Raw genomic sequence first — 27474 nt, 5'->3', positions numbered from 1 at the left:
CGACTCCACGTTGTCTATATACTGACGTTTTTGCCTGTTTTGATTGCCTTACGGAGGGAATAACTATACTGTTTATATTCAGCCATATTCCCAGTCACCTTGCCATGGTCTGCGCTTTCAGTTTTGCGCGAATGCTGCCATTTATCCACGGTTTCTGGTTAGGGTAGGTTTTAATAGTCACAGTGGGTACAACATCTCCTATAAACTTCCTGATAAACTCAGTCCCCGTATCCATGTATTTGTCGATGTTATTCTTAGAGGCTACCCGGAACATATCCCAGTCCACGTGATCAAAACAATCTTGAAGCGTGGATTATGATTGGACAGACCAGCGTTGAATAGTCCTTAGCATGGGTAGTTTCTTTTTGAGTTTCTGCCAATAGGAAGAGAGGAGCAAAATGGAGTCGTGATCAGATTTGCTGAAGGGAGGGCGGGGGAGGGCTTTGTAGACATTTCGAAAAGCTGAGTAGCAGTGGTCTAATGTTTTCTCAGAGCGAGTGATACATTCAATGTGTTGGTAAGAACTTCGGAAGCGTTTTCCTCAAATTGACTTTGTTAAAATCCCCAGCTACAATAAATGCAGCCTCAGGATATGTGGTTTCCAGTTTGCATGAAGTCCAGTGAAGTTCTTTGAGGGCCGTCGTGATATCGGCTTGAGAGTGAAAATCCACGGCTGTGACTATAACCGAAGAGAATTTTCTTGGGAGGTAATACGGACGTCACTTGATTGTGAGGTATTCTAGGTCGGGTGAACAAAAGGACTTGAGTTTCTGTATGTTAACACAATCACACCATGAGTGGTTAATCATGAACATACACCCCCACCTTTCTTCTTTCCGGAGCGGTTATTCCTGTTTGCGCGATATACTGAGAACTCTGCTGACTGTATGGACAAAGACAGTATATCCTGAGAGAGCCAGGGCATTTTTAAAGGCTGACAAACAGACAGACATCACCATGGCGTGATGCCGCTGCGGTGTTCACAGTGTGGCCGAGAGAGTGAAAGGCTGGCACTGCAGAATCTGAGCAGGAAATGCAGTCACCATTACACTGACAACAAATGGGTAATATCATACACTCGCATAAACAGAATACCTTACCCTCCCCTACGTATGTATTTGGACAGTGATGCTAAAATGTTAAATGTGGCTCTATACTCCAGCATTTTGGATTCAAGATCAATTGTTTCATTTGCAGTGACAGTGCAGAATGTCACCTTTTATTTGAAGTTATTTCCATTCATATCTGATTTACCATTTAGAAATTAAAGCACTTTATAGATCAAGTCCCTCCATTTGAAAATGTTATAAGATGTCCACAGTATTTGGACAAATTTCACTTATAGTGTACCAAAGTAGTCAAAAGTGAAAGTAGCTGGTCCTATATTCCCAGCACGCAATTTAATTTGTTATTTTTATTTAACCTTTATTTAACTAGGCAACTCAGTTATGAACAAATTCTTATTTACAATGACAGCCTACCGGGGAACTGTGGGTTAACTGCCTTGTTCAGGGGCAGAACAACAGATTTTTACCAGCCTTTCGGTTACTGGCCCAACGCTCTAACCACTAGGCTACCTGCCACCCCAATGACTACATCAAGCTTGTGACTCTACAAACTCGTTAGATGCATTTGTTTTGGTTGTGTTTTGGGTTGATGACTGGAGGAAATGTTTTTCTAAGTGAGTAGATGAGATGTTTCTGAAAGTAACAGTACGGAGAACGGAGAAAAAAAATGTATGAAATATATGAAATGTATGCATTCACTACTGTAAGTCGCTTTGGATAAGAGCGTCTGCTAAATGACTAAAATGTAAATGTAACAGAGGCTACAACAAAGCATTACCATTACCAATAATGGGGGAGATAAGCATTTTGATCTTTGTCCCTCTGTAACTTTCTCACCCATCATCATTCACGATTCATTCATGATTATCCATAATCATGGTCGCATCATGTAGAAATGTTCAAACATTTTCTATTCTTACTTACAATAGAAGTGACTCCAAAACGACACAATACATTAATCACAATTCACTTCTTATTGGACAAAACATTATCCAAAACACAACCAACACAAGCTGCAAATGCCTCCAACAAGTTTGTAGAATCACAAGCTTGATGTAGTCATTATGTGAAAGGAATATGGGACCAAATACTAAACATTTGACTACTTTAACCCTCATCCTGCCAACATGTTTTACATACATGGATCACCAACTGGGGTCACAAAATTACAGTTAATTTGCATATTCTGTAAAACTTCAATAGAAATGTGTCCCTTCAATAATGCACAGATTTTAGTACAATCCAAGTAAGTACTAAAAAGCTGATTTATCATCATTTGATTGTAGTATCATTTAGTTTTTTTGAATTTTTAAGTCAATACACATTTTGTCATATTAATGTGGTAAATACGACTGTCATGTTGATTGACAGAGTCATGAAAAATAGGAAAAATTGAATAAACCACCTTTGGGCTATGTTAAAAAAAATATACCTCTGGGGTCAAAATGACCCCAGTCGGTAGTATGAGGTTTTTATATATATATATATTTTTTTCTCTCTGCAAGGTTAGGAAGGGCCCGTAAGTTAGTCTACACCTGTTGTTTACTAAGCATGTGACAAATAACATGTGATTTGATGAGGGTTAATATACTATAAGTGAAATTTTCCCAAACTCTTTCTTCTTCAAACGCGGGGTCTAGATACAGTATATAAAGTGCTTTAATTTCTAATTGGTAAATCAGATATGTATAAAAAAAATAATAAACTGAAATAAAAAGATGACATTCTGTATTGTCACCTCATACGAAACATTTGATCTATCTCTAATACAAAATGCTGGAGTACTATATATACAGCCAAATCTATCATTTATGCATCATTGTCCAAATACATACATAGACGGGAGTGTAAATCGTCATCTATCTCCAGCAAACAACGATTACGTATGTATTTGGACAGTAATGCTAAAATGGTAAATCAGGGAGTGTCTGTGTGTGTGTGTGTGAGAGAGAGGGAGGGAGGCTGGCCCTGGCCATCCGAAAGTCACTACTCTAGGGTGTCACGTGCCTGGTGTGAGGCTAGGGACAGTGCGATTCAGACTGTGACCATGATGTACTGTACACACTGTGTATATACTGTACGATATAATGAATGGTACACTAAGACAGTTGGCTGTGAGAGCTGGCAGATCTATCTTAAAACGTTAGGTATATGGGTCTTTCTATAAACTAGGGTACCAGTGAGGATTTCCTACACTGAAAACTTGTTACAGCTGCTGATAAATCATTGATAATAATCTGCAAAAAATATGTATGACACTACATTGAGATAAGGGGATCATAGCTACTGTATATTCAATAAAATGCACGAGTTGATTTAAAACCTAACACTTTATCATGGTTGACGGCTTGATGGATTTGTTCAAAATCGCATGACATAAAACATTACTTTTCTGTCCTTGCACTTATGGCACTCGAACCCTGTAAAAATCCTGGATCAAGCTGTCGGACAGTTTTTTGTATAGAGATCTCAGAAATGCAGTGTAATTAACCAACAATGCAGTTTATGAAAGAGTTAAGAAAATACTTGAAAAATTAACTAAAGTAAAAATAATAAAAAGTAACACATTAAATAACAATAACGAAGCTATATACAGGGAGTTGCAGTACTGAGTCAATGTGCTGGGGTACAGGTCGAGGTAATTTGTACATGTAGGTACGGGTAAAGTGACTATGCATAGATAACAGACAGCGCGTAGCAGCAGTGAAAAAAAAACATTGAGAGGGGGGTGTCAATGTAAATAGACCGAGTGACCATTTGATTAATTGTTCAGCAGTCTTATGGCTTGGGGGTAAAAGCTGTTAAGGAGCCTTTTGGTCCTAGACTTGGTGCTCTGGTACCGCTTGCCGTGCGGTAGCAGAGAGAAAAGTCTACGACTTGGGTGACTGGGGTCTTTGACAATTTATTGGGCCTTCCTTTGACACCGCCTTGTATATACAGTTGAAGTCGGAGGTTTACATACACTTAGGTTGGAGTCATTAATACTCGTTTTTCAACCACTCCACACATTTCTTGTTAACCTGTTATGGCTAGGGGGCAGTATTTTCACGGCTGGATAAAAAAACGTACCCGATTTAATCTGATTATTACTCCTGCCCAGAAACTAGAATATGCATATAATTATTAGCTTTGGATAGAAAACAGTCCAAAGTTTCTAAAACTGTTTGAATGGTGTCTGTGAGTATAACAGAACTCATTTGGCAGGCCAAAACCTGAGAAGATTCTGTACAGGAAGTACCCCGTCTGACCATTTCTTGGCCTTCTTTGTCATCTCTATCCATTACAAAGGATCTCTGCTGTTACGTGACACTTCCTACGGCTTCCATGGGCGCTCAGAGCCCGGGAAAAAGCTGAATGACGTAATTCAAAGCCCTGGCTGAAACACACGAGCTCTTTTGCTAAGTGGTCTATCAGAGGACAAAGGGCTTAGGCGCGTGCACTGGCCGCCCCCGTCTTTCTGTTTTTCCCTCTATTTACCAAAAAGCAGATTCCCGGTCGGAATATTATCGCTTTTTTACGAGATAATTTTGATAATAATTTTGATTTTAAACAGCGGTTGACATGCTTCGAAGTACGGTAATGGAATATTTAGACATTTTTTGTCACGAAATGCGCCATGCGCACGACCCTGATTTACCATTTCGGATAGTGTCTAGAACGCACAAACAAAACGCCGCTATTTGGATATAACGATGGATTATTTGGGACCAAACCAACATTTGTTATTGAAGTAGAAGTCCTGGGAGTGCATTCTGACGAAGAACAGGAAAGGTAATAAAATTTTTCTTATAGTAAATCTGATTTTGGTGAAGGCTAAACTTGCCGGGTGTCTAAATAGCTAGCCCGTGATGGCTGGGCTATGTACTTAGAATATTGCAAAATGTGCTTTCACCAAAAAGCTATTTTAAAATCGGACATATCGAGTGCATAGAGGAGTTCTGTATCTATAATTCTTAAAATAATTGTTATGCTTTTTGTGAACGTTTATCGTGAGTAATTTAGTAAATTGTTAGTAAATTCCCCGGAAGTTTGCGGGGGGTATGCTAGTTCTGAACGTCACATGCTAATGTAAAAAGCTGTTTTTTAATATAAATATGAACTTGATTGAACAAAACATGCATGTATTGTATAACAATGTCCTAGGTGTGTCATCTGATGAAGATCATCAAAGGTTAGTGCTGCATTTAGCTGTCTTCTGGGTTTTTGTGACATTATATGCTAGCTTGAAAAATGGGTGTCTGATTATTTCTGGCTGGGTACTCTGCTGACATAATCTAATGTTTTGCTTTCGTTGCAAAGCCTTTTTGAAATCGGACAGTGTGGTTAGATTAACGAGAGTCTTGTCTTTAAAATGCTGTAAAATAGTCATATGTTTGAAAAATTGAAGTTTTCGGATTTTAGAGGAATTTGTATTTCGCGCCACGCCCATCATTGGATATTGGAGCAGGTGTTCCGCTAGCGGAACGTCTAGATACAAACTGTAGTTTTGGCAAGTCGGTTAGGACATCTACTTTGTGGATGACAAGTAATTTTTCCAACAATTGTTTACAGACAGATTATTTTACTTATAATTCACTGTATCACAATTACAGTGGGTCAGAAGTGTACATACACTAAGTTGACTATGCCTTTAAACAGCTTGGAAAATTCCAGAAAATGATGTAATGGCTTTAGAAGCTTCTGATAGGCTAATTGACATCATTTGAGTCAATTGGAGGTGTACCTGTGGATGTATTTCAAGGCCTCCCTTCAAACTCAGTGCCTCTTTGCTTGACATCATGGGAAAATCAAAAGAAATCAGCCAAGACCACAGAAAAAAAATGGAGACCTCCACAATGCTGGTTCATCCTTGGGAGCAATTTACAAATGCCTGAAGGTACCACGTTTATCTGTACAAACAATAGTACGCAAATATAAACACCATGGGACCACACAGCCGTCATACCGCTGAGGAAGGAGATGGGTTCTGTCTCCTAGAGATGAATGTACATTGGTGCAAAAAGTGCAAATCTATCCCAGAACAACAGCCAAGGACCTTGTGAAGATTCTGGAGGAAACAGGTACAAAAGTATCTATATCCACAGTAAAACAAGTCCTATATCGACTTAACCTGAAAGGCCACTCAGCAAGGAAGAAGCCACTGCTCCAAAACCGCCATAAAAAAAGACAGACTACGTTTTGCAACTGCACATGGAGACAAAGATCATACTTTTTGGAGAAATGTACACTGGTCTGATGAAACAAAAATATAACTGCTTGGCCATTATGACCATTGTTACGTTTGGAGGAAAAAGGGGGAGGCTTGCAAGCCGAAGAACACCATCCCAACCATGAAGCACGGGAATGGTAGCATCATGTTGTGGGGGTGCTTTGCTGCAGGAGGGTCTGGTGCACTTCACAAAACAGATCTCAGGCATGCTTCAGTTTTGCTTGCCTCGAAGCGACCAGAAAAGGCATTTCGCTCGTTTGGTAGGCTCGCATCACTGGGAAACTCGCGGCTGGGTTTCCCTTTGTAGTCAAAAATAGTTTGCATACCCTACCACATCCGACAAGCATCAGAGCCGGTGTAGCAGGATTCAATCTTAATCCTGTATTGACGCTTTTCCTGATAGTTTGTCTGAGGGCGTAGCGGGATTTTTTATAAGCATCCAGATTAGTGTCCCGCTCTTTGAAAGTGGCAGCTCTAGCCTTTAGCTCGATGCGGATGTTGCATGTAATCCATGGCTTCTGGTTGGGATATGTACGTACAGTCACTGTGGGGGCGACGTCATCAATGCACTTATTGATGAAGCCGATGACTGAGGTGGTGTATTCCTCAATGCCATTGGATGAATCCCGGAACATATTCCAGTCTGTGTTAGCAAAACAGTCCTGTAGCTTAGCATCCGTGTCATCTGACCACTTCCGTATTGAGCGAGTCACTGGTACTACCTGCTTTTGTTTTTGCTTGTAAGCAGGAATCAGGAGGATAGAATTATGGTCATATTTGCCAAATGGAGGGCGAAGGAGAGCATTGTATGCGTCTCTGTGTGTGGAGTAAAGGTGGTCTAGATTTTTTTCCCTCTGGTTGCACATGTGACATGCTGGTAAAATAAGGTCCAACGAATTTAAGTTTGCCTGCATTAAAGTCCCCGGCCACTAGGAGCGTCGTTTCTGGATGAGAATTTTCTTGTTTGCTTATGGCCTTATACAGCTCATTGAGTGCGATCTTAGTGTCAGCATCAGTTTGTGGAGGTAAATAGACGGCTACGAATAACATAGATGAGAACTCTCTTGGTATTTGGTGTGGTCTACAGATTATCATGAGCTACTCTACCTCAGGCGAACAATACCTCAAGACTTCTTTAATATTAGACATCACGCACCAGCTGTTATTGACAAACAGACACACACCCCTGCCCCTCGTCTTACCAGATGTAGCTTCTCTGTCTTGCCGATGCACAGTAAACCCAGCCAGCTCTATATTATCCGTGTCGTCGTTCAGCCACGACTCAGTGAAACATAATATATTACACTTTTTAATGTCCCGTTAGTAGGATAGTCTTAATCGTAGATCATCCATTTTATTTTCCAATGATTGCACGTTGGCCAATAGAACGGATGGTAGTGGAGGTTTACTCTCTCGCCTACGAATTCTCAGAAGGCAGCCCGACCTCTGCCCCCTTTTCCTCTGTCTTTTCTTCACGCAAATGACAGGGATTTGGGCTTGTTCTCGAGAAAGCAGTATATCATTCGTGTCGGACTCGTTAAAGAAAAATCTTTGTCCAGTTCGAAGTGAATATCGCCTTTCTGATGTCCAGAAGCTATTGTCGGTCATAAGAGATGGTAGCAGCAACATTATGTACAAAATAAGCTAAAATAAGTGAAAAAACTAACAAAACAGCACAGTTGTTTAGGAACCCATAAAACCGCAGCCATCCCCTCCGGCGCCAATATCATTCGCCTATGATGATGTATAGGTGGAGTTATGCGCTAATTTGCATATATTAACTTTTATTTCTAACCATGTGGAACTGCATAAACATCCTTTTTATTTTAGTTTCAAACCATTTTAAATGTTTATCTAATGTCACACAGTGGCCCCATTATTTATAGAAAAAAAACATATGTACAGTAAATGACTGTTACAGACACAGTCATTTAAATACAGTACTTTGTGAACAGAATGAATACCTCGACATGTTCTACAACATACTGAGCTAATATCTACCCTGTCAATCATGATTGCAAGTGACACAGGAAATATATGAAAATACAATGACTCCTCTAAGAAGCACTTGTCTTCCATCTGACCTTAATACAATGTTACTCACAGTTGCTAGGATGGAAGTGGTATACCGGGATGACCACGTGGCCTTTCCCAGTGTTACTAGCTACCACTTCCTCATGGTCCAGGACGGAGAGGCGGATGTGAACATCCGGTTTGGACGTCTGGAACTGGACTGTACCGGCGTGGTCCGCGGTCACCTTCACAGAATACCTGTCATAATATACAGAGTTTATTATTGGTAGGGCCAGAAGGTTTTCCTGACAATGTGATCTGACCAGGAAAAACTATGCCCTCAATCAATATGTGATTAGCACAAAACATAGTCAACAGGAAATTATGAATTCCTGATGAATCATATAACCGATTACAATTAAATTAGGCACCTTTCAACCTAAGTACGTATGTTTTACCCTGTCATTATTCCGTTATGCTACCTGCAGATGACGTTCCTGTCATTGGGAATGTAGTAATCCCTGAATTCCTTCACAGAGAAGTTGTTGAGTGGAGCCTCTCGTGCCAGGTCAGGAAGATCACATGAGCCAATCAGACGCATCCTCCACTTGGCCCCCACGAGGGGTGTGTCAGGGGTGTGGGCCTCCGCCATAAAGGTGTATCCACGCTACAGGGAGGTGGGTATGAGGCATGAGGTTTAGTTCCTCACACACACAAAAATACATGGCACACCCACACACATATACTGCACATACAGTACTATCATAGTGCCGCACTCACACAGCCACATTCCTACACTGTAAAACACAAAAACCTGATTTGTTTTTTATATACACATACATATGCGTTTCTATGTACAGTATAACATACAGTTTGTGTTTGTATTTGTGAGAGGTTGAATGTACAGTAGTTTGTTTAATGTTGAGACCTGGTTATGTTTGTAGACGTGGGGCTCTACTCTCTGGAAGACTCTGGGTAGCTCCTCTCCTGTGTTGTTGTCTATGACGTGGAGCAGACAGGAGGAGACTGGGGAGTAGACCTTAGCCACCAGCAGCATTTCTTTAGGCACCAAGAACACCTCTCTGGAACACACAAACACACACACACAGTACTCACAATGAAGTTTTACTACCACATAAAAATCATTAACAATGGAGGATCATGGAGTGTTAGCAAAACATTTTACATTCATATATGACATGATTCAGTGCTCTATCCGTGTGTTGTGTGAGTATGTGTGTGTGTTTTCTACCTGAAGACCAGTATCCAGGAGTTGGCCAGTTCAGGCAGAGGGACAGAGTAGTCAGTGAACGTGATTCTGGTCCACTCATCCTCCCGACAGGGGTACAGTTCAGCTGTCCTCTCATCGTTACTGAAGATGTACCTGGACAATAAAGACACAACAACCATGACTATCAGGAAAAAGAGGTGCTGCATATGGGGGCTAGGTCCACTCCAATACTGCATAAACAGAGGACGAGATCAGGGGCCTGATGTATGAAGCGTCTCAGAGTAGGAGTGCTGATCTAGGATCAGGTCCCCCATGTCCATGTTATCTTATTCAGCATGATCTAAAAAGTGAAACTGATCCTAAAATCAGCAGTCCTACACTGAGACACTTGATACATGCGGCCCTAAAACTCCTGGGGGGGGGGGGGGGGGGGGGGGGGAGTTAACTTTTATATAGAGAGGGCTGAGAGTTACTATATGACAGTGTAACCTCACTTTGTCAACTTCACTCAAAGAGTTTAGAGTTGACAAAGACAGGGTTTGTCTGTGTTTGGTGAGACGAGCACCCAAGAGGTTATAAGTGAGTAAAAGTTACAAGGTGCGGAGATGGACACGCATCATGTTAGAAGTGGAGGATTATTTTTGATTTGTACCAGAGTGACCCAGTGGCTTCAGACTGCACATTCCCTATCTGGAGCCTGTCACTGGGCTCAACAGACTGGGGGGAAAAAAATCCCAGAAAGAGGGTCACAGAAACAGAGAATGAGGGGTTAAACAGAATATGAGGCAGATACATTTGGCCAGAATTCTCTCAGATATGATACTGAACTAACAGCCATAATCAATGTGTGAAACAGGTCATGTGCATAATCAGTCTCTTATGAGCTCTCCAGAAGAATACAGTTACATTTATTAGTTACAATTATGTATTATCATTGTAATATTTCTTCATCACACCACCATGGTCATTTTATTTAAGCGCAATATACTATGGGGAGCTTCTCTTTGGGTTCTCTTTGGCACGCACGCACGCACGCACGCACGCACGCACGCGCGCACGCACGCACGCACGCACGCACGCACGCGCGCACACACACACACACACACACACACACACCCCTCACCCGGTGGATCAAGACACAAAGAGCCGATTGGAGCAGAGAGAGGATAAACAGCAGATGGTACCACCAGGAGACGATGGGACACAATGTGGAAAACTACTCACCTCTCCTCTACCGTGAGGCTGAGCCATGGCTATAGGACTCACTGAGGAGGACAGGGACAGACTCTGGGCACGCATGGAAAGAGGCTAAATGAATTGCCTCAATGCACTTAGCTGGCACAGTGTCATAACAGTGTGCCAAGCCATATTGTTGTACGTACCCAACAATGCACTGTAATGGAAAACGGTAAATTATACAATCATTTTGGGTGTTATCGACAGTAAAATACTCTGAAACGTTTACTGCAGCATACTGTAAATTATGGTGCACTGTGGGTAAATGTTATGGGTGGGGAAAGAATTTCTGCATTTCGAATGGTACTTTAATTACACGCAACAGAATACAGTACCGTGACCACTAGTAGGTGCATGGTATTGCTGTTTCTGGCTAATTAACATATTTTGAGGCGTGCCTTGTAAGAGGCTTTATTTGTTGCACTCATGAGTGAGAATGCTGCACCAGATCGTTCAAGATTGACGTCGAAGACATCGGAAAATGCAAGTTTATGAGTAATGCTAATGACTGCAAGTCTATGAGTAACGCTTATGACTGCAAGTCTATGAGTAACGCTAATGACTGCAAGTCTATGAGTAACGCTAATGACTGCAAGTCTATGAGTAACGCTAATGACTGCAAGTCTATGAGTAACGCTAATGACTGCAAGTCTATGAGTAACGCTAATGACTGCAAGTCTATGTGTAATGCTAATGACTGCAAGTCTATGAGTAATGCTAATGACTGCAAGTCTATGAGTAACGCTAATGACTGCAAGTCTATGAGTAGCGCTAATGACTGCAAGTCTATGAGTAGCGCTAATGACTGCAAGTCTTTGGGTAGCGCTAATGACTGCAAGTCTATGGGTAACGCTAATGACTGCAAGTGTATGGGTAACGCTAATGACTGCAAGTGTATGGGTACTTGCAATCATTGCACTAACACTAGAAATTTGAGAAATGGAATGATATAGAGCAGTAGGAGCAACAAAAACACTTAGAAAAGTGATGTTTGGAGCAATTTGAAATTTGCCGTTTCAAGGAAGTGGATGAACATCTAATTCTGCAGTGAGACTGTGAGTCTGTTTTGCCCTGTAGTTGCTGCCAGTTTGGATGCCTTTGTCAAGGCCTCTAGAAGTGCAAGTGATATAAAACAGAAACTATTCATTTATATACTGTAATGTGTAGACACTTTACCTATCAGCCAACCTGTTCGAACCAATCCCTTGTAATTACAGTAAATATTGTGAAATACAAACCTCTCCCCTCAATTAATTTAATGCATTCACCCATTAATTCATTCCGATTACGGCAGCATACTTTATTGCAGTATAATACAGTACATTTTACGGTATTGTACTGTATGTCATTACGCAGTACCTGCTTCGATACTGTATTTATACTACAGAAGGTGTACTGAAATACGAAAAACATATTGCCACCGACCTGCCTGTAAGCTACTGTGAAATTCACAGTATCCCCTTTACAGTGTAGGAAAGAAAACACAAGTATGCAGTGTGTTGGCTAAATTAGATGTGTCATGTTTGCGTGTGCTGTGTGAGATTGGGTTTTAGTGTTGTGTGCTCAGCTGTGAATGTGTGCGATGTTGAGCTAGCTGATTAATAATTTACCTCAATAAAGACACTGCGTGTTTCTCTGCATCCGATTCCACACTAGCCCACATCTCCTGAAGCGTCTTTGAGGCACTGAGATTCTCCTTTGTGCCTAGATAATACATATAACACACACACCACGCTCAGTTAAGTAGCAGCAGACATACATAAAAGATGAAAGACATTCACCTTGAAGCCAAAGACATGAACACATTGTTATAATACTTGACTTAACGGAAGGTAAAAAGATGAGGGAGAGTGCCAGATGCATTTTTTTGTGACGAAAGAGAAAAAAATACATTCAAACATCAAATTCACTGTGACATTCATCTCCAACCCTGTTACACTAGCCATGTACTGGATCAATTCATAAAATATGTAATTCTTCATACTGCATCTCCTGGCTATGCTACTGAGGTGTGTGTGCCTCCGTGCAAGCTTGCGTGCCGGCGTGAGAAAGTCTCAATGACAGGCGTTTCTCATCTTCTCCAAATCAACAGAGCCATTATGGGCTGGGCTCTGGTTTGGGAGATGAAAAAGTCATCTTGTAGAGAGATGGCTGTTTGTGACAGACAGGGCATTTGAGGTAGTTAGTGATAAAAAACTGACAGCGTGGCCTGTAATGAGACATCAGTTGTTGATGTCATTATTTTTTATGTGTTCCTAAAGTGCTTTGAGGCATGCAGTGTGTTTAAAATGTAAGGCTTGGAATATGGTATCTAGGTATTGGGGGGGGGGGGGGGGGCTCTATACCAAAACAAATTAGTTTCTTGAACAACCAGTGTGGTGTACCAGTGATGGAATCTGTGTGTGTCGTCCTAATGACAAGTCTGTGAGTGTAGTGTAACAAGGAGGGGAGTTTGGCGAGTACTGGAATCTCATGTCTCTGCTCCAGGCCTTAATATTGTGTTCTGACAGGCTGGACAGGACAGAATAACCCTCAAGCCCTGGCAATAAATAGAGTCTGTTCATGTCCCTCACCTAAATAACACCCTCCCTCCTTCTATCCCTTTCCCTCTCTCTAGCTCTCCCTCAACCCGTAAACATGTCACAACAGAGCTGTTTGGATGTTCGAGGGGGTGCAGGTGGGTGGGTCGATGTGTGTGTGCATGAATGTGTGTGTTGTCCTGTCCCCCCCACCACCTCACCTGTCAGGGTGTATTAGTGAGAGTGGCAGACTCATCGATAAGTCTCTATTTCAGCCCAGAGTCCCAAAGATAGGGCACAGGGCTAACTCTTGGCAGAGAGAGAGAGAGGCAGAGAGAGAGAGAGGCAGAGAGAGAGAGAGGCAGAGAGAGAGAGAGAGAGAGGAGAGAGAGAGAGAGAGAGAGAGAGAGAGAGAGAGAGAGAGAATAATAAGATGACGCCGATGGAGAAGGTCCAACCCAACTTTGTTATTTTGTGACTTTTTTTGTGTTTATCCTTAATTTCTTACAGAAAGCTCACACCATTATCACAGCCAAGTACATTTGAATTATAAATCGACAGCTACTAACTTTAACCTCAATTTCAGCTCCTACTTCAACTCAGCTTTTCCCTTGTTTACACCGGACCCTACTCCATTGTTCGGGTTACCGAAGCGCTGCAAGCGAAGACGACGGAGGAGTGCTGGAGTATTTGTTAGACTAAGACGCAGAGAAAATCAATCGGCACTCCCCTCCATTTTACTGGCCAATGTCCAGTCACTTGAGAACAAGATGGCTGAGCTCTGTTTGAGAGATTCCTACCAACGGGACGTGAAAAACTTTAATATTCTTTGTTGTAAACAACAAGTGGTGCGCTGCTTCAAGTGTGAAGGAAGTCTCAAGCTTTTGCTCACCTGAACTAGAATATCTCATGGGAAATTGCAGACGTTTTTATCTGCCAAAATATTTTATCTGTAATCATCACTGCTGTCTACATCCTACCACAAAACGAGAATGGAACCAAGCAGGCACTCAACGAGCTGTTCAGGGCCATAAACAAACAAGAAAACGCTCACCCAGAGGAAGTGTTTCTAGTGGCTGTTTCTAGGACTTTTACTCCTGAAATTCTGTTTATCCCACTTTTACCAAGAGGCTCTGAACCACTTTTAATTAAGGCCTTCCCTCGCCCTCCCTTCTGCAAATCAGATCATGACTCCATCCTCCTGCTTCCTGTTTACAAGCAAAAACTCAAACAGGACGTACCAGAGATGTGCTCAGTACGGAAGTGGTCTGATGAAGCGGACGCTAAGCTACAAGACTGCTTCGCTAGCACAGACCAGAGTATGTTCAGGGATTCATCAGATAACATTGAGGAGATTACCACATCAGTCATGGGTTTCATCAACGAGTGCATTGATGAAGTCATCCCCACAGTGACCATACTGGACATAAGTACCCTAACAAAAAGCAATGGATTATCGCTTTCAATGAACGGACACGGACATGGATGATTGCAAGAAAGCCTGCTTACGACCCTGACGAACCATCAAACATGGAAAATGTCAATATAGGACTAATATTGAATCTTACTACACCGGTTCCGATGTTCGCCTGATGTGGTAGGGTTTGCAGACTATTACAAATTACAAAAGGAAAACCCAGCCGTGAGTTGTCCAGTGACGAAAATCTCCCAGACCGAGGCAAACGCTGAGCCAGACATGAGAGCCCCTGCTGTCCCGGACAACTGTGTGATCTTGCTCTCCATTGCCGATGTGAGTAAGACTTTTAAACAGGTTAACACTCGCTAGGCCGCTGGGCCAGACGGAATACCAGGACGCATTCTCAGAGTATGCTCAGATGAGCTGTCAAGTATCTTCACATAATTTCCAACATCTCTTTGTCCCAGTCTGTAATCCCAACATGTTTCAAGCAGACCACCAATGTGTCTGTTCCTAAGAACTAATGTAACCAGCCTAAACGACTATCGTCCCGTAGCACTCACATCTGTAACCAAGAAATGCTGTAACATCAACACCATCATCCCAGACACCACTCCAATTTTGCTACTATTATTTTTCACTGTCTTATTACTGTTGTTTTTATTTCTTTACTTACCCATTGTTCACCTAATACCTTCTTTGCACTGTTGGTTAGAGCCTGTAAGTAAGCATTTCACTGTAAGGTCTACACCTGTTGTATTTGGCGCACGTGACAAATAAACTTTGATTTGAATTCTCATACCGCCTCAACAGATCCACAGATTACTCAATTTCTATAGCACTCCACACTGCTCTCTCCCACCTGGAGAAATACCTATGTGAGAATGCTGTGCATTGACTACAGCTCAGCCTCAAAGCTCATCACCAAGCTCGGGACCCTGGGACTGAACACCTCGTTCTGCAACTGAATCCTGGACTTTCTGACGACCTCCTCCAGGTGGTAAGGGTGGGTAACAACACATCTGCCACGCTGACCCTCAACACTGCGGCCCCTCAGGGGTGTGTGTTTTGTCCCCTCCTATACTCCCTGTTCACCCAAGACTGTATGGCTATGCATCACTTCAACACATTCATCTAGTTTGCTGACTACACAGTGGTAGTAGGCCTGATCACCGACGACGATGAGACAGCCTACAGGGATGAGGTCAGAGACCTGGCAGTGCAGTGCCAGGACAACAACCTCTGCCTCAATGTCAGCAAGACAAAGGAGCTGATTGTGGACTACAGGAAACAGAGGGGCGAGGATACCCCATCCACATCGACAAGGCTGTAGTGGAGCGGGTCGATAGCTTCAAGTTCCTTGACTTAATATGTTTCTCTCACACTATCACAGTTGTGAAGAAGGAGGCTGACAAGATTTGGAATGGCCCTGAAAAAGTTTTATAGCTGCACCATTGAGAGCATCTTGACTGGCTGCATCACCGTTTGGTATGACAACTGGACCGCCCTTAATCACAAGGCACTACAGAGGGCGGTGGAGATGGCACAGTACATCATTGAGGCCGAGCTCCCTGCCATCCAGGTCCTCTATACCAGGCGGTTTTAGAGGAAGGGCCTGTAAATTGTCAAAGACCCTAGCCACCCAAGCTATAGACTGTTCACTCTGCTACGGCACAGCAAGTGGTACCGGAGCGCCAACCTGGGGGCAAGTGGTACCGGAGCGCCAACCTGGGGCCAAAAGGCACCTGAACAACTTCATACCCCCAAGCCATATGATTACTGAACAGTTAATCAAATGGCTACTCAGACTATTAACTTTACCCTTTTTTGCACTGACTCTCTTACACTGACTCTATGCACATTTATTAGACTCACACACACTTACACTCCAACACACACACACACACACACACTACATATACAACTACAAATACCTAGGTGTCTGGTTAGACTGTAAACTCTCCTTCCAGACTCACATCAAACATCTCCAATCCAAAGTTAAATCTAGAATTGGCTTCCTATTTCGCAACAAAGCACCCATGCTGCCAAACATACCCTCATAAAACTGACCATCCTACCGATCCTCGACTTCGGCGATGTAATTTACAAAATAGCCTCCAACACTCTACTCAATAAACTGGATGCAGTCTATCACAGTGCCATCAGTTTTGTCACCAAAGCCCCACATACTACCCACTAGAGGTCGACCGATTATGATTTTTCGACGCCGATGCCGATTATTGGGGGACCAAAAAAGCCGATGCCGATTAATCGGCCAATTTTTTTCTTTGTAATAATGACAATTACAACAATACTGAATTAACACTTATTTGAACTTAATATAATACATAAATACTATCAATTTAGCCTTAAATAAATAATGAAACATGTTCAATTTGGTTTAAATAAAGCAAAAACAAAGTGTTGGAGAAGAAAGTAAAAGTGCAATATGTGCCATGTAAAAAAGCTAACGTTTAAGTTTCTTGCTCAGAACATGAGAACATATGAAAGCTGGTGGTTCCTTTTAACATGAGTCTTCAATATTCCCAGGTAAGAAGTTTTAGGTTGTAGTTATTATAGGAATTATAGGACTATTTCTCTCTATACGATTTGTATTTCATATACCTTTGACTATTGGATGTTCTTATAGGCACTTTAGTATTGCCTGTGTAACAGTATAGCTTCCGTCCCTCTCCTCGCTCCTACCTGGGCTCGAACCAGGAACACATCGACAACAGCCACCCTCGAAGCAGCGTTACCCATGTAGAGCAAGGGGAACAACCACTCCCAAGTCTCAGAGCGAGTGACGTTTGAAACGCTATTAGCGCGCACCCCGCTAACTAGCTAGCCATTTCACATCGGTTACATCAGCCTAATCTCGGGGGTTGATAGGCTTGAAGTCAAACAGCACAATGCTTGAAGAATTGCGAAGAGCTGCTGGCAAACGCACGAAGGTGCTGTTTGAATGAATGCTTACGAGCCTGCTGCTGCCTACCATCGCTCAGTCAGACTGCTCTATCAAATATCAAATCATAGACTTAATTATAACATAATAACACACAGAAATACGAGCCTTTGGTCATTAATATGGTCGAATCCGGAAACTATCATTTCGAAAACGAAACGTTTATTATTTCAGTGAAATACGGAACCGTTCCGTATTTGATCTAACGGGTGGCATCCCTAAGTCTAAATATTCCTGTTACATTGCACAACCTTCAATGTTATGTCATAATTATGTACAATTCTGGCAAATTAATTACGGCCTGATTGTTATAAAAACCTGAAATCTGCCTTAATTAATCGGACATTCCGATTAATCGGTCGACCTCTACTACCCACCACTGCGACCTGTACGCTCTCGTTGGCTGGCCCTCGCTTCATACTCGTCGCCAAACCCACTGTCTCCAGGTCATTTACAAGACCCTGCTAGGTAAAGTCCCCAATTATCTCCGCTCACTGGTCACCATAGCAGCACCCACCTGTAGCACGCGCTCCAGCAGGTATATCTCTCTGGTCACCCCCAAAGCCAATTCCTCCTTTGGCCGTCTCTCCTTCCAGTTCTCTGCTGCCAATGACTGGAACGAACTACAAAAATCTCTGAAACTGGAAACACTTATCTCCCTCACTAGCTTTAAGCACCAGCTGTCAGAGCAGCTCACAGATCACTGCAGCTGTACATAGCCCATCTATAATTCAGCCCATACAACTACCTCTTCCCCTACTGTATTTATTTATTTATTTTGCTCCTTTGCACCCCATTATTTCTATTTCTACTTCGCACTTTCTTCCACTACAAATCTACCATTCCAGTGTTTTACTTGCTATATTGTATTTACTTTGCCACCATGGCCTTTTTTGCCTTTACCTCCCTTATCTCACCTCATTTGCTCACATTGTATATAGAATTATTTTTCTACTGTATTATTGACAGTATGTTTGTTTTACGCCATGTGTAACTCTGTGTTGTTGTATGTGTCAAACTGCTTTGCTTTATCTTGGCCAGGTCGCAATTGTAAATGAGAACTTGTTCTCAACTTGCCTACCTGGTTAAATAAAGGTGAAAAAAAAGTATAAATACGCTCACACACAGACACATATTGATGCCACACACACACACTTTCACACTCTCAACAGAAGCTGCTGCTAGTCTGTTTATTATCTATACTGATTGCTATGTCACTTTTACCCCTACCAACATGTACATATTACCTCGTACCCCCAGCACATTGACTCGGCACCAGTACTCCTTGTATATCGACTCGTTATTGCTATTTAGTGTTACTATTTTTATTTGCTAATTTTCTTACTTTCTAACTCTACATTGTTGAGAAAGGGCTCGTAAGTAAGCGTTTCACGGTAAAGTCTACACCTGTTATATTCGGTGCATTATAGGTAATAATTTTGACAGATACGGAGAAACAGAAAAATAAAATAAGAAAGAAAGGGAGGAAGGGAGAGAGAGAGAGAGAAAGGCAATGCCAGCCTGAGCCCTGTGGCATTGATGGAGTGGGTAGGGCTGGCAGGAGGGGGTGGGGGGAAATCGACCAGAAGCAGAGGGAGTGAGCTGGAACAGCCACCTCAGATACGGCGAAACAGAAAACAAGAAAGGAAGAGAGTGGGGGAGAGAGGGAGGGAGAGGGAGAGCAATGAGGGTAGAGATGTTTATCTGGCAAAGATACAAACTGCTCTTAACAACAATCACATGCCTTTAATTCACCTTTCACTCATTAGACAAGCAACAGTCAACCTGTTACAAACCAATTAAAAGGTCTGGATAACATCCCTCTCTTTCTAAGTGTGAATCCATTCTTCCTCTCTTCAACTCAATGAACAGATCTATCTATAGCAAAGAATGTATCTAATTGTGCTCTGATTGTACCTTGTAAAATTGTCCCCGAGGCCATTGGAAAATTTAATTGAACAACATTGAGAAGTTTGATTGTGAGTGTGAGGCCGTATTAACCCATTATTACCTGGTTTAGTAACATTGAGGGTGAGGACAGTATTAACCCATTATTACCTGGTGCAGTAGCGTTGAGGATGAGGACAGCATTAACCCATTATTACCTGGTTTAGTAGCATTGAGGATGAGGACAGCATTAACCCATTATTACCTGGTTTAGTAGTGTTCAAGATGAGGACAGCATTAACCCATTATTACCTGGTTTAGTAGCATTGAGGATGAGGACAGCATTAACCCATTATTACCTGGTTTAGTAGCATTGAGGATGAGGACAGCATTAACCCATTATTACCTGGTTTAGTTGCATTGAGGATGAGGACAGTATTAACCCATTATTACCTGGTTTAGTAGCGTTGAGGATGAGGACAGTATTAAACCATTATTACTTGGTTTAGTAGCATTGAGGATGAGGGCAGTATTAACCCATTATTACTTGGTTTAGTAGCGTTGAGGATGAGGGCAGTATTAACCCATTATTACCTGGTTTAGTAGCGTTGAGGATAAGGACAGCATTAACCCATTATTACCTGGTTTAGTAGAATTGAGGATCTCGCGGACTAGATGTCCCTTGAAGCCGGCCTGGAGGATCCTGACTGCCTGGATTTCCTGCTCGGTGGGCTTCCTGCTGCCCCAACCCTCTGGTGCCTCACAATCTGTACAACACACAATGATACACAAAATAGTTACACATACAATTACATTCTTGCAGAGAAAAAAAACACTCCACACCAACCTGTACCTGTGGAGGACGGTCCCCTTGTCTCGCTGGTGGAGAGCGAGGGGTCGTTGGTAAGGGCCTGGACAGCAAACAGCTCCTCTGCTGACAGCTTCCTGTCCAGAGCAACGCAGATCATGTGATACACTGCTTCATTAAACACCTGCACAGACAGGAGTGGGGGAGGTCAGTGCGTGCACCAAGAGAGAGAGAGAGAGAGTGTGCGTGTGCGTGTGCGCATGTGTGTGCTGGGCCGGCTTACTGACCGGGCACTCAGGGCACATTCCCTCGGGGTCCCTGACCCCAGAAATCATATGAAGTTTCAAGTTCTCTTTCGTATCGTCTGAGATTGCTAAAGATTGGAAAGCTGCCGCGGTCATCACCCTCTTCAAAGGGGGTGACACTCTAGACACAAACTGTTACAGACCTATATCCATCCTGCCCTAACTTTGAAAGCCAAGGTAACAAACAGATCACTGACCATTTAGAATCCCCCCGTACCTTCTCCGCTGTGCAATCTGGTTTCCGAGTTGGTCACAGGTGCACCTCAGCCACGCTCAAGGTACTAAACGATATCATAACCTCCATCAATAAAAGACAATACTGTGGAGCCGTCTTCATCGACCTGGCCAAGGCTTTCGACTCCATCAATCACCGTATTCTTATCGGCAGACTCAACAGTCTTGGTTCCTCAAATGACTGCTTCGCCTGGTTCACCAACTACTTCTCAGATAGAGTTCAGTGTGTAAAATCGAAGGTCCTGTTGTCCGGACGTCTGGCAGTCTATGGGGGTACCACAGGGTTCAATTCTCAGGCCGACTCTTTTTCTGTATATATCAATGATGTCGCTCTTGCTGCGGGTGATTCCTTGATCCACCTCTATGCAGACGACACCATTCTGTATACATCTGGCCCTTCTTTGGACACTGTTAACAAACCTCTAAACGAGCTTCAATGTAATACAACACTCCTTCCGTGGCCTCCAAGTGCTCTTAAATGCTAGTAAAACCAAATGCATGCTCTTCAACCGATCGCTGCCCACACCCGCCCGCCTGACTAGCATTACTACTCTGGACAGTCCTGACTTAGAATATGTGGACAACTACAAATACCTAGGTGTCTGGTTAGACTGTAAACTCTCCTTTCAGACTCACATTAAGCATCTCCAATGCAAAATTAAATATAGAATCGGCTTCCTATTTCGCAACTATGCATCCTTCACTCATGCTGCCAAACATACCCTCGTAAAACTGACTATCCTACCGATCCTTGACTTCGGAAATGCAATTTACAAAATAGCATCCAACACTCTACTCAGCAAACTGGATGCAGTCTATCACAGTGCCATCCGTTTTGTCACCAAAGCCCCATATACCACCCACCACTGCGACCTGTATTATGCTCTTGTCGGCTGGCCCTCGCTACATATTCATCGCCAGACCCACTGGCTCCAGGTCATCTATAAGTCTTTGCTAGGTAAAGCTCCGCCTTATTTCAGCTCACTGGTCACCATAATAACACCCACCTGTAGCACGCGCTCCAGCATGTATACTGCTCAAAAAAATAAAGGGAACACTTAAACAACACAATGTAACTCCAAGTCAATCACACTTCTGTGAAATCAAACTGTCCACTTAGGAAGCAACACCGATTGACAATACATTTCACATGCTGTTGTGCAAATGGAATAGACAACAGGTGGAAATTATAGGCAATTAGCAAGACACCCCCAATAAAGGAGTAGTTCTGCAGGTGGTGACCACAGACCACTTCTCAGTTCCTATGCTTACTGGCTGATGTTTTGGTCACTTTTGAATGCTGCCGGTGCTTTCACTCTAGTGGTAGCATGAGACGGAGTCTACAACCCACACAAGTGGCTCAGGTAGTGCAGCTCATCCAGGATGGCACATCAATGCGAGCTGTGGCAAGAAGGTTTGCTGTGTCTGTCAGTGTACTGTCCAGAGCATGGAGGCGCTACCAGGAGACAGGCCAGTACATCAGGAGACGTGGAGGAGGCCGTAGAAGGGCAACAACCCAGCAGCAGGACCACTACCTCCACCTTTGTGCAAGGAGGAGCAGGAGGAGCACTGCCAGAGCCCTGCAAAATGACCTCCAGCAGGCCACAAATGTGCATGTGTCTGCTCAAACGGTCAGAAACAGACTCCATGAGGGTGGTATAAGGGCCCGACGTCCACAGGTGGGGGTTGTGCTTACAGCCCAACACCGTGCAGGACGTTTGGCATTTGCCAGAGAACACCAAGATTGGCAAATTCGCCACTGGCGCCCTGCGCTCTTCACAGATGAAAGCAGGTTCACACTGAGCACATGTGACAGACGTGACAGAGTCTGGAGACGCCGTGGAGAACGTTCTGCTGCCTGCAACATCCTCCAGCATGACCGGTTTGGCGGTGGGTCAGTCATGGTGTGGGGTGGCATTTCTTTGGGGGGCCGCACAGCCCTCCATGTGCTCGCCAGAGGTAGCCTGACTGCCATTAGGTACCGAGATGAGATCCTCAGACCCCTTGTGAGACCATATGCTGGTGCGGTTGGCCCTGGGTTCCTCCTAATGCAAGACAATGCTAAACCTCATGTGGCTGGAGTGTGTCAGCTGTTCCTGCAAGAGGAAGGCATTGATGCTATGGACTGGCCCGCCTGTTCCCCAGGCCTGAATCCAATTGAGCACATCTGGGACATCATGTCTCGCTCCATCCACCAATGCCACGTTGCACCACAGACTGTCCAGGAGTTGGCGGATGCTTTAGTCCAGGTCTGGGAGGAGATCCCTCAGGAGACCATCCGCCACCTCATCAGGAGCATGCCCAGGTGTTGTAGGGAGGTCATACAGGCACGTGGAGGCCACACACACTACTGAGCCTCATTTTGACTTGTTTTAAGGACATTACATCAAAGTTGGATCAGCCTGTAGTGTGATTTTCCACTTTAATTTTGAGTGGGACTACAAATCCAGACCTCCATGGGTTGATAAATTGGATTTCCATTGATTATTTTTGTGTGATTTTGTTGTCAGCACATTCAACTATGTAAAGAAAAAAGTATTTAATAAGATTATTTATTTCATTCAGATCTAGGATGTGTTGTTTAAGTGTTCCCTTTATTTTTTTGAGCAGTGTATATCTCACTGATCATCCCCAAAGCCAACACCTCCTTTGGCCGCCTCTCCTTCCAGTTCTCTGCTGCCAATGACTGGAACAAATTGCAAAAGTCGCTGAAGTTGGAGACATATCTCCCTGACTAACTTTAAGCGTCAGCTATCTGAGCAGCTTACCGATCGCTGCAGCTGTACACAGCCCATCTGTAAATAGCCCATCCAACTACTTACCTCATCCCCATATTGTTTTTATTACCTTTTTTTGCGCTTTTGCACACCAGTATTTCTATTTGCACATCATCATCTGCACATCTATCACTCCAGTGTTAATTTGCTAATTTGTAATTACTTCGCTACTATGGCCTACTTATTGCCTTACGCCATTTGCACACACTGTATATAGACTTCTTCTATTGTGTTATTGACTGTACGTTTGTTTATTCCATGTGTAACTCTGTGTTGTTGTTTGTGTCGCACTGCTTTGCTTTATCTTGGCCAGGTCGCAGTTGTAAATGAGAACTTGTTCTCAACTGGCCTACTTGGTTAAATAAAGGTGAAATAAAAAAAATCATTAAAAAAAGTTATATTGGTCATATTTTCGGGATACAGATGGTATACACCTTCCAACAAAATACTTACTTGTAGGTTTCTTCTCAACAATGCAATGACAATAAGAAATAATAAAAGATAATAATACAAACAAAGGCAATGGCTCAATTTATTGTGTGTTTGTCTGTGTGGGTGAGTGCATGTGTGGGTGAGTGCATGTGTGCTAAGGTGTGGAAAATCAGAGCAGGTGGTCAGTCCAGTTCAAGTGTTCAGCAGTCTGATGGCTTGTAGATAGAAACTATTTCTGAGCCTGTTGGTGTCAGACATCATGCTCCGATATCGTCTGCCCGACCGTAACAGAGTGAACAGCTCATGCCTGGGGTATGTGGGGTCCTTGATGATGCTGCAGGCACCGTTTCGAGTAGATGTCCTGGATGGGTGGGAGCACAGTCCCAGTGATGTAACTGGGCCCTCTTCATCACCCGCTGGAGGGCTTTGCGGTTGTGGACGGAGCAATTCCCGTACCAGGATGTGATGTAACTGGTTAGGACTCTCTCGATGGTGTAGTGGTAGTATTTGGAGAGGACCTGGGGTGGCATGCAGAATTGTTTCACCCGTCTTAGGAAGTACAGACACTCTTGTGCCCATGTCAAGAGTGGTGGTGTTGTTGGATGCGGAGGAACCTCTTACATCTAGGCGTTCCGCTAGCGGAACCCTGTTCCGCCAGAGGAACCCCTAGCCAACAGCCAATGGGATCGCATGGCGTGAAATACAAAAACCTCAAAAATCCAATAATTTCAATTTTTCAAAGATACGACTATTTTACACCATTTGAAAAATAAACCTCTCCTGAATCCAACAACGTTGTCCTATTTCAAAAAGGCTTTACAGCGAAAGCAAAACATTAGATTATGTTAGGAGAGTACATAGACCAAAATAACCACACAGCCATTTTTCAAGCAAGCATATATGTCAATAAAACCCAAAACACAGCTAAATGAAGCACTAACCTTTGATGATCTTCATCAGATGACACTCCTAGGACATTATGTTATACAATACATGTATGTTTTGTTCAATCAAGTTCATATTTATATCCAAAAACAGCTTTTTACATTGGCGCGTGATGTTCAGAAAATGTATTCCCACCAAAAACTTCTGGTGAATTTACAAAAATACTCATCATAAACGTTGACAAAATACATAACAATTATTTTAAGAATTATAGATACAGAACTCCTTTATGCAATCGCTGTGTCAGATTTTAAAATAGCTTTTCAGCGAAAGCACATTTTTCAATATTCTGAGTACATAGCTCGCCATCACGGCGAGCTATTCAGACACCCGCCAAGTTCGGGGCAACCTAAACTCAGAATTAGTATTAGAAATATTGTATTACCTTTGCTGATATTTTCCTAAAAAAAATATTCGGAGGTAGGTGCCCCGGGGCCCCAAATGTGGTAGTCCGGCCCTGAGTGTGTGTGCTTGTATACAGTATGTGTGTGTGTGTGTGTGTGTGTGTGTGTGTGTGTGTGTGTGTGTGTGTGTGGTGTGTGTGTGTGTGTGTGTGTGTGTGTGTGTGTGTGCGTGTGTGTCCATCCAGTGTCAGTGTGTGTGTGTGTCCAGTGTGTGTGTGTGTCTAGTGTTAGTGTCGAGTGTGTCTAGTGTCAGTGTGTGTCGAGTGTGTCTAGTGTCAGTGTGTGTCCAGTGTCAGTGTGTGTGTGTGTGTGTGTGTGTGTGTGTGTGTGTGTGTGTGTGTGTGTGTGTGTGTGTGTGTGTGTGTGTGTGTCCAGTGTCAGTGTGTGTGTGTGTGTGTATTTTTACATGTGTCCTACCCTCTGGTGGTCTCGGAGCCCTCCGACAGTGCTGAGCTGAGCGGGACAGTGGGCGTCCCCCAGAGCCCTGGTGGCTGCTGGGAGCTCCAGCTCATCTGAGAAGGAGCTGACCACTCTGCCCAGTGCCCTCAGAATAGACAGGGCCTGCTCACAAAAACGCACACTCTCCTGGAGGTGGGGAGGAGAGGAGAAGAGGGGGTGGGGGTAAGGACACGTGAGGTGAAAGTGGAATGTCAGAGAAAATGCTCCTTGGTTCTGTCCATTCCGTCTGCTTATTCACCGTGGAGAAAAAAGTTATCAAACACACTTCTTGTGCAAATACTGCCTGACTAGTCATTTTCCAGCTGCTTGAGTCTGCATATGGCATGAATAAGCCAACATGTTCACAGTCTTGGGTTTATAAGAGAAAGTCCCTGTAGCCTGAGCAGCCACAGTACACTGCCTGCCTCTCCTCCCCTCCCCCTCCAGCTGTTGGTGTATTGTGACCAGCATCAGCTTTCCGTGATAGAGACAGAGACAGACAGACAGAGACAGACAGACAGAGATCTCTGACCCACTGTGGGCCTGAGTGCAGAGTGGATATCATCCTTAACATCAGACGCGCATCCGAGAGTGAGAGGAGAGGTAAGAAGCGGAGGATGAGGAGGTATACCCATGCCTGAGTGGGCGTATAAACAGAAGGTGAGGAGAAACCAAGCGGCTATTGCGGTATGGCTGTCTGCTGGTGTTTCCATGGTGACTGTGGTGTCCTCTTAACTTACCTTGTCAAGGTGAGGCATGACAGTCTCCTCGTCTCCGAAAACGAAGGGTGCCATGCTGTACAGGTGGACGTGGTAGCCCAGAGGTGCCCTCGTGTGGATGCACAGGACATGACGCCTAGGGCAGGGGAGGAGAGGGGGTGAGGGCGAGAGTAGAGAATGGAGGGATAGAAAGGGGTTAAGAGAGCGGGATCAGATTAGCCCTAATATTATGTGAAACCAACCCCTCACCAGATAACAAACCATGAAACTTAGAGTTGATAAAAACCCAATGATAGTGCTACTCCGCTTAGAGCTGCTGCACCAAGGCCTAGTCAGCTCTACAGATTCATTTCCATATACAGTAGGTTAATAATCCCTTTCTCTCAGACCCAATTACAAAGCCATGTCTCTGTCTGGCAGTAATGTCTTCCTGGCTGCCTCGGTCAAGTGTGGTCCACTCATAGAGCAGTCGTGCTAATGCACCGTGGCCCACAGCAGCTCACAGCCCTGCTAGAACACTGCCAGCCTGACAGAGTGGAGCTGGACTCCTCCATCTCATAAGCTTGGCATAATACAGCTATAACAGCCAAACATGATCAATGACAATAGACCTGATTGGTGTTGGGCTTAAGAGAATAGAATAATGGATAGAGGGAGGAGAGGGAAGTGGTTGAGAGAGAAAATGAAGTGAGAGAAATATAAAAGAGGGAGAGATACTGTAGATTGATTGTGTGTGCGAAACAGATCGAGGGAAAGATTGAGAGATAGAAAAGGATTGAAAAGAGAGAGCGTGAAGAAGAGTGAGAGGTTGAGATTGAGTTCATTATCATTTGGCGGAAACAGCCCCCCATCCACTTCAATCACTCGG

The 27474-nt window shown here is 43.5% G+C and overlaps 1 protein-coding gene across 1 annotated transcript in view; it reads right to left on the bottom strand.

Moving 5' to 3' along the window:
• The window catches only part of adgb (androglobin), a 116138-nt gene that overhangs the window by 22800 nt on the left and 65864 nt on the right, over positions 1–27474 (bottom strand). Inside the window, exons 20-28 of the mRNA XM_045695893.2 lie at positions 26628–26742; positions 25867–26034; positions 20398–20536; positions 20186–20311; positions 12367–12460; positions 9542–9673; positions 9218–9371; positions 8772–8956; positions 8381–8547 (exon numbers count right to left, since the gene is read on the bottom strand). Coding sequence (XP_045551849.1) covers positions 8381–8547; positions 8772–8956; positions 9218–9371; positions 9542–9673; positions 12367–12460; positions 20186–20311; positions 20398–20536; positions 25867–26034; positions 26628–26742 — 1280 coding nt within the window. The remainder of the gene's footprint in view (positions 1–8380; positions 8548–8771; positions 8957–9217; positions 9372–9541; positions 9674–12366; positions 12461–20185; positions 20312–20397; positions 20537–25866; positions 26035–26627; positions 26743–27474) is intronic.

This window comes from Salmo salar, chromosome 15, assembly GCF_965601325.2.
Source record: "Salmo salar chromosome 15, fSalSal1, whole genome shotgun sequence".
NCBI classification, from domain to species: Eukaryota; Metazoa; Chordata; class Actinopteri; order Salmoniformes; family Salmonidae; genus Salmo; species Salmo salar.
Note: the sequence above shows the minus strand (reverse complement) of the source record. Positions and strands in the feature narration are given on the sequence as shown.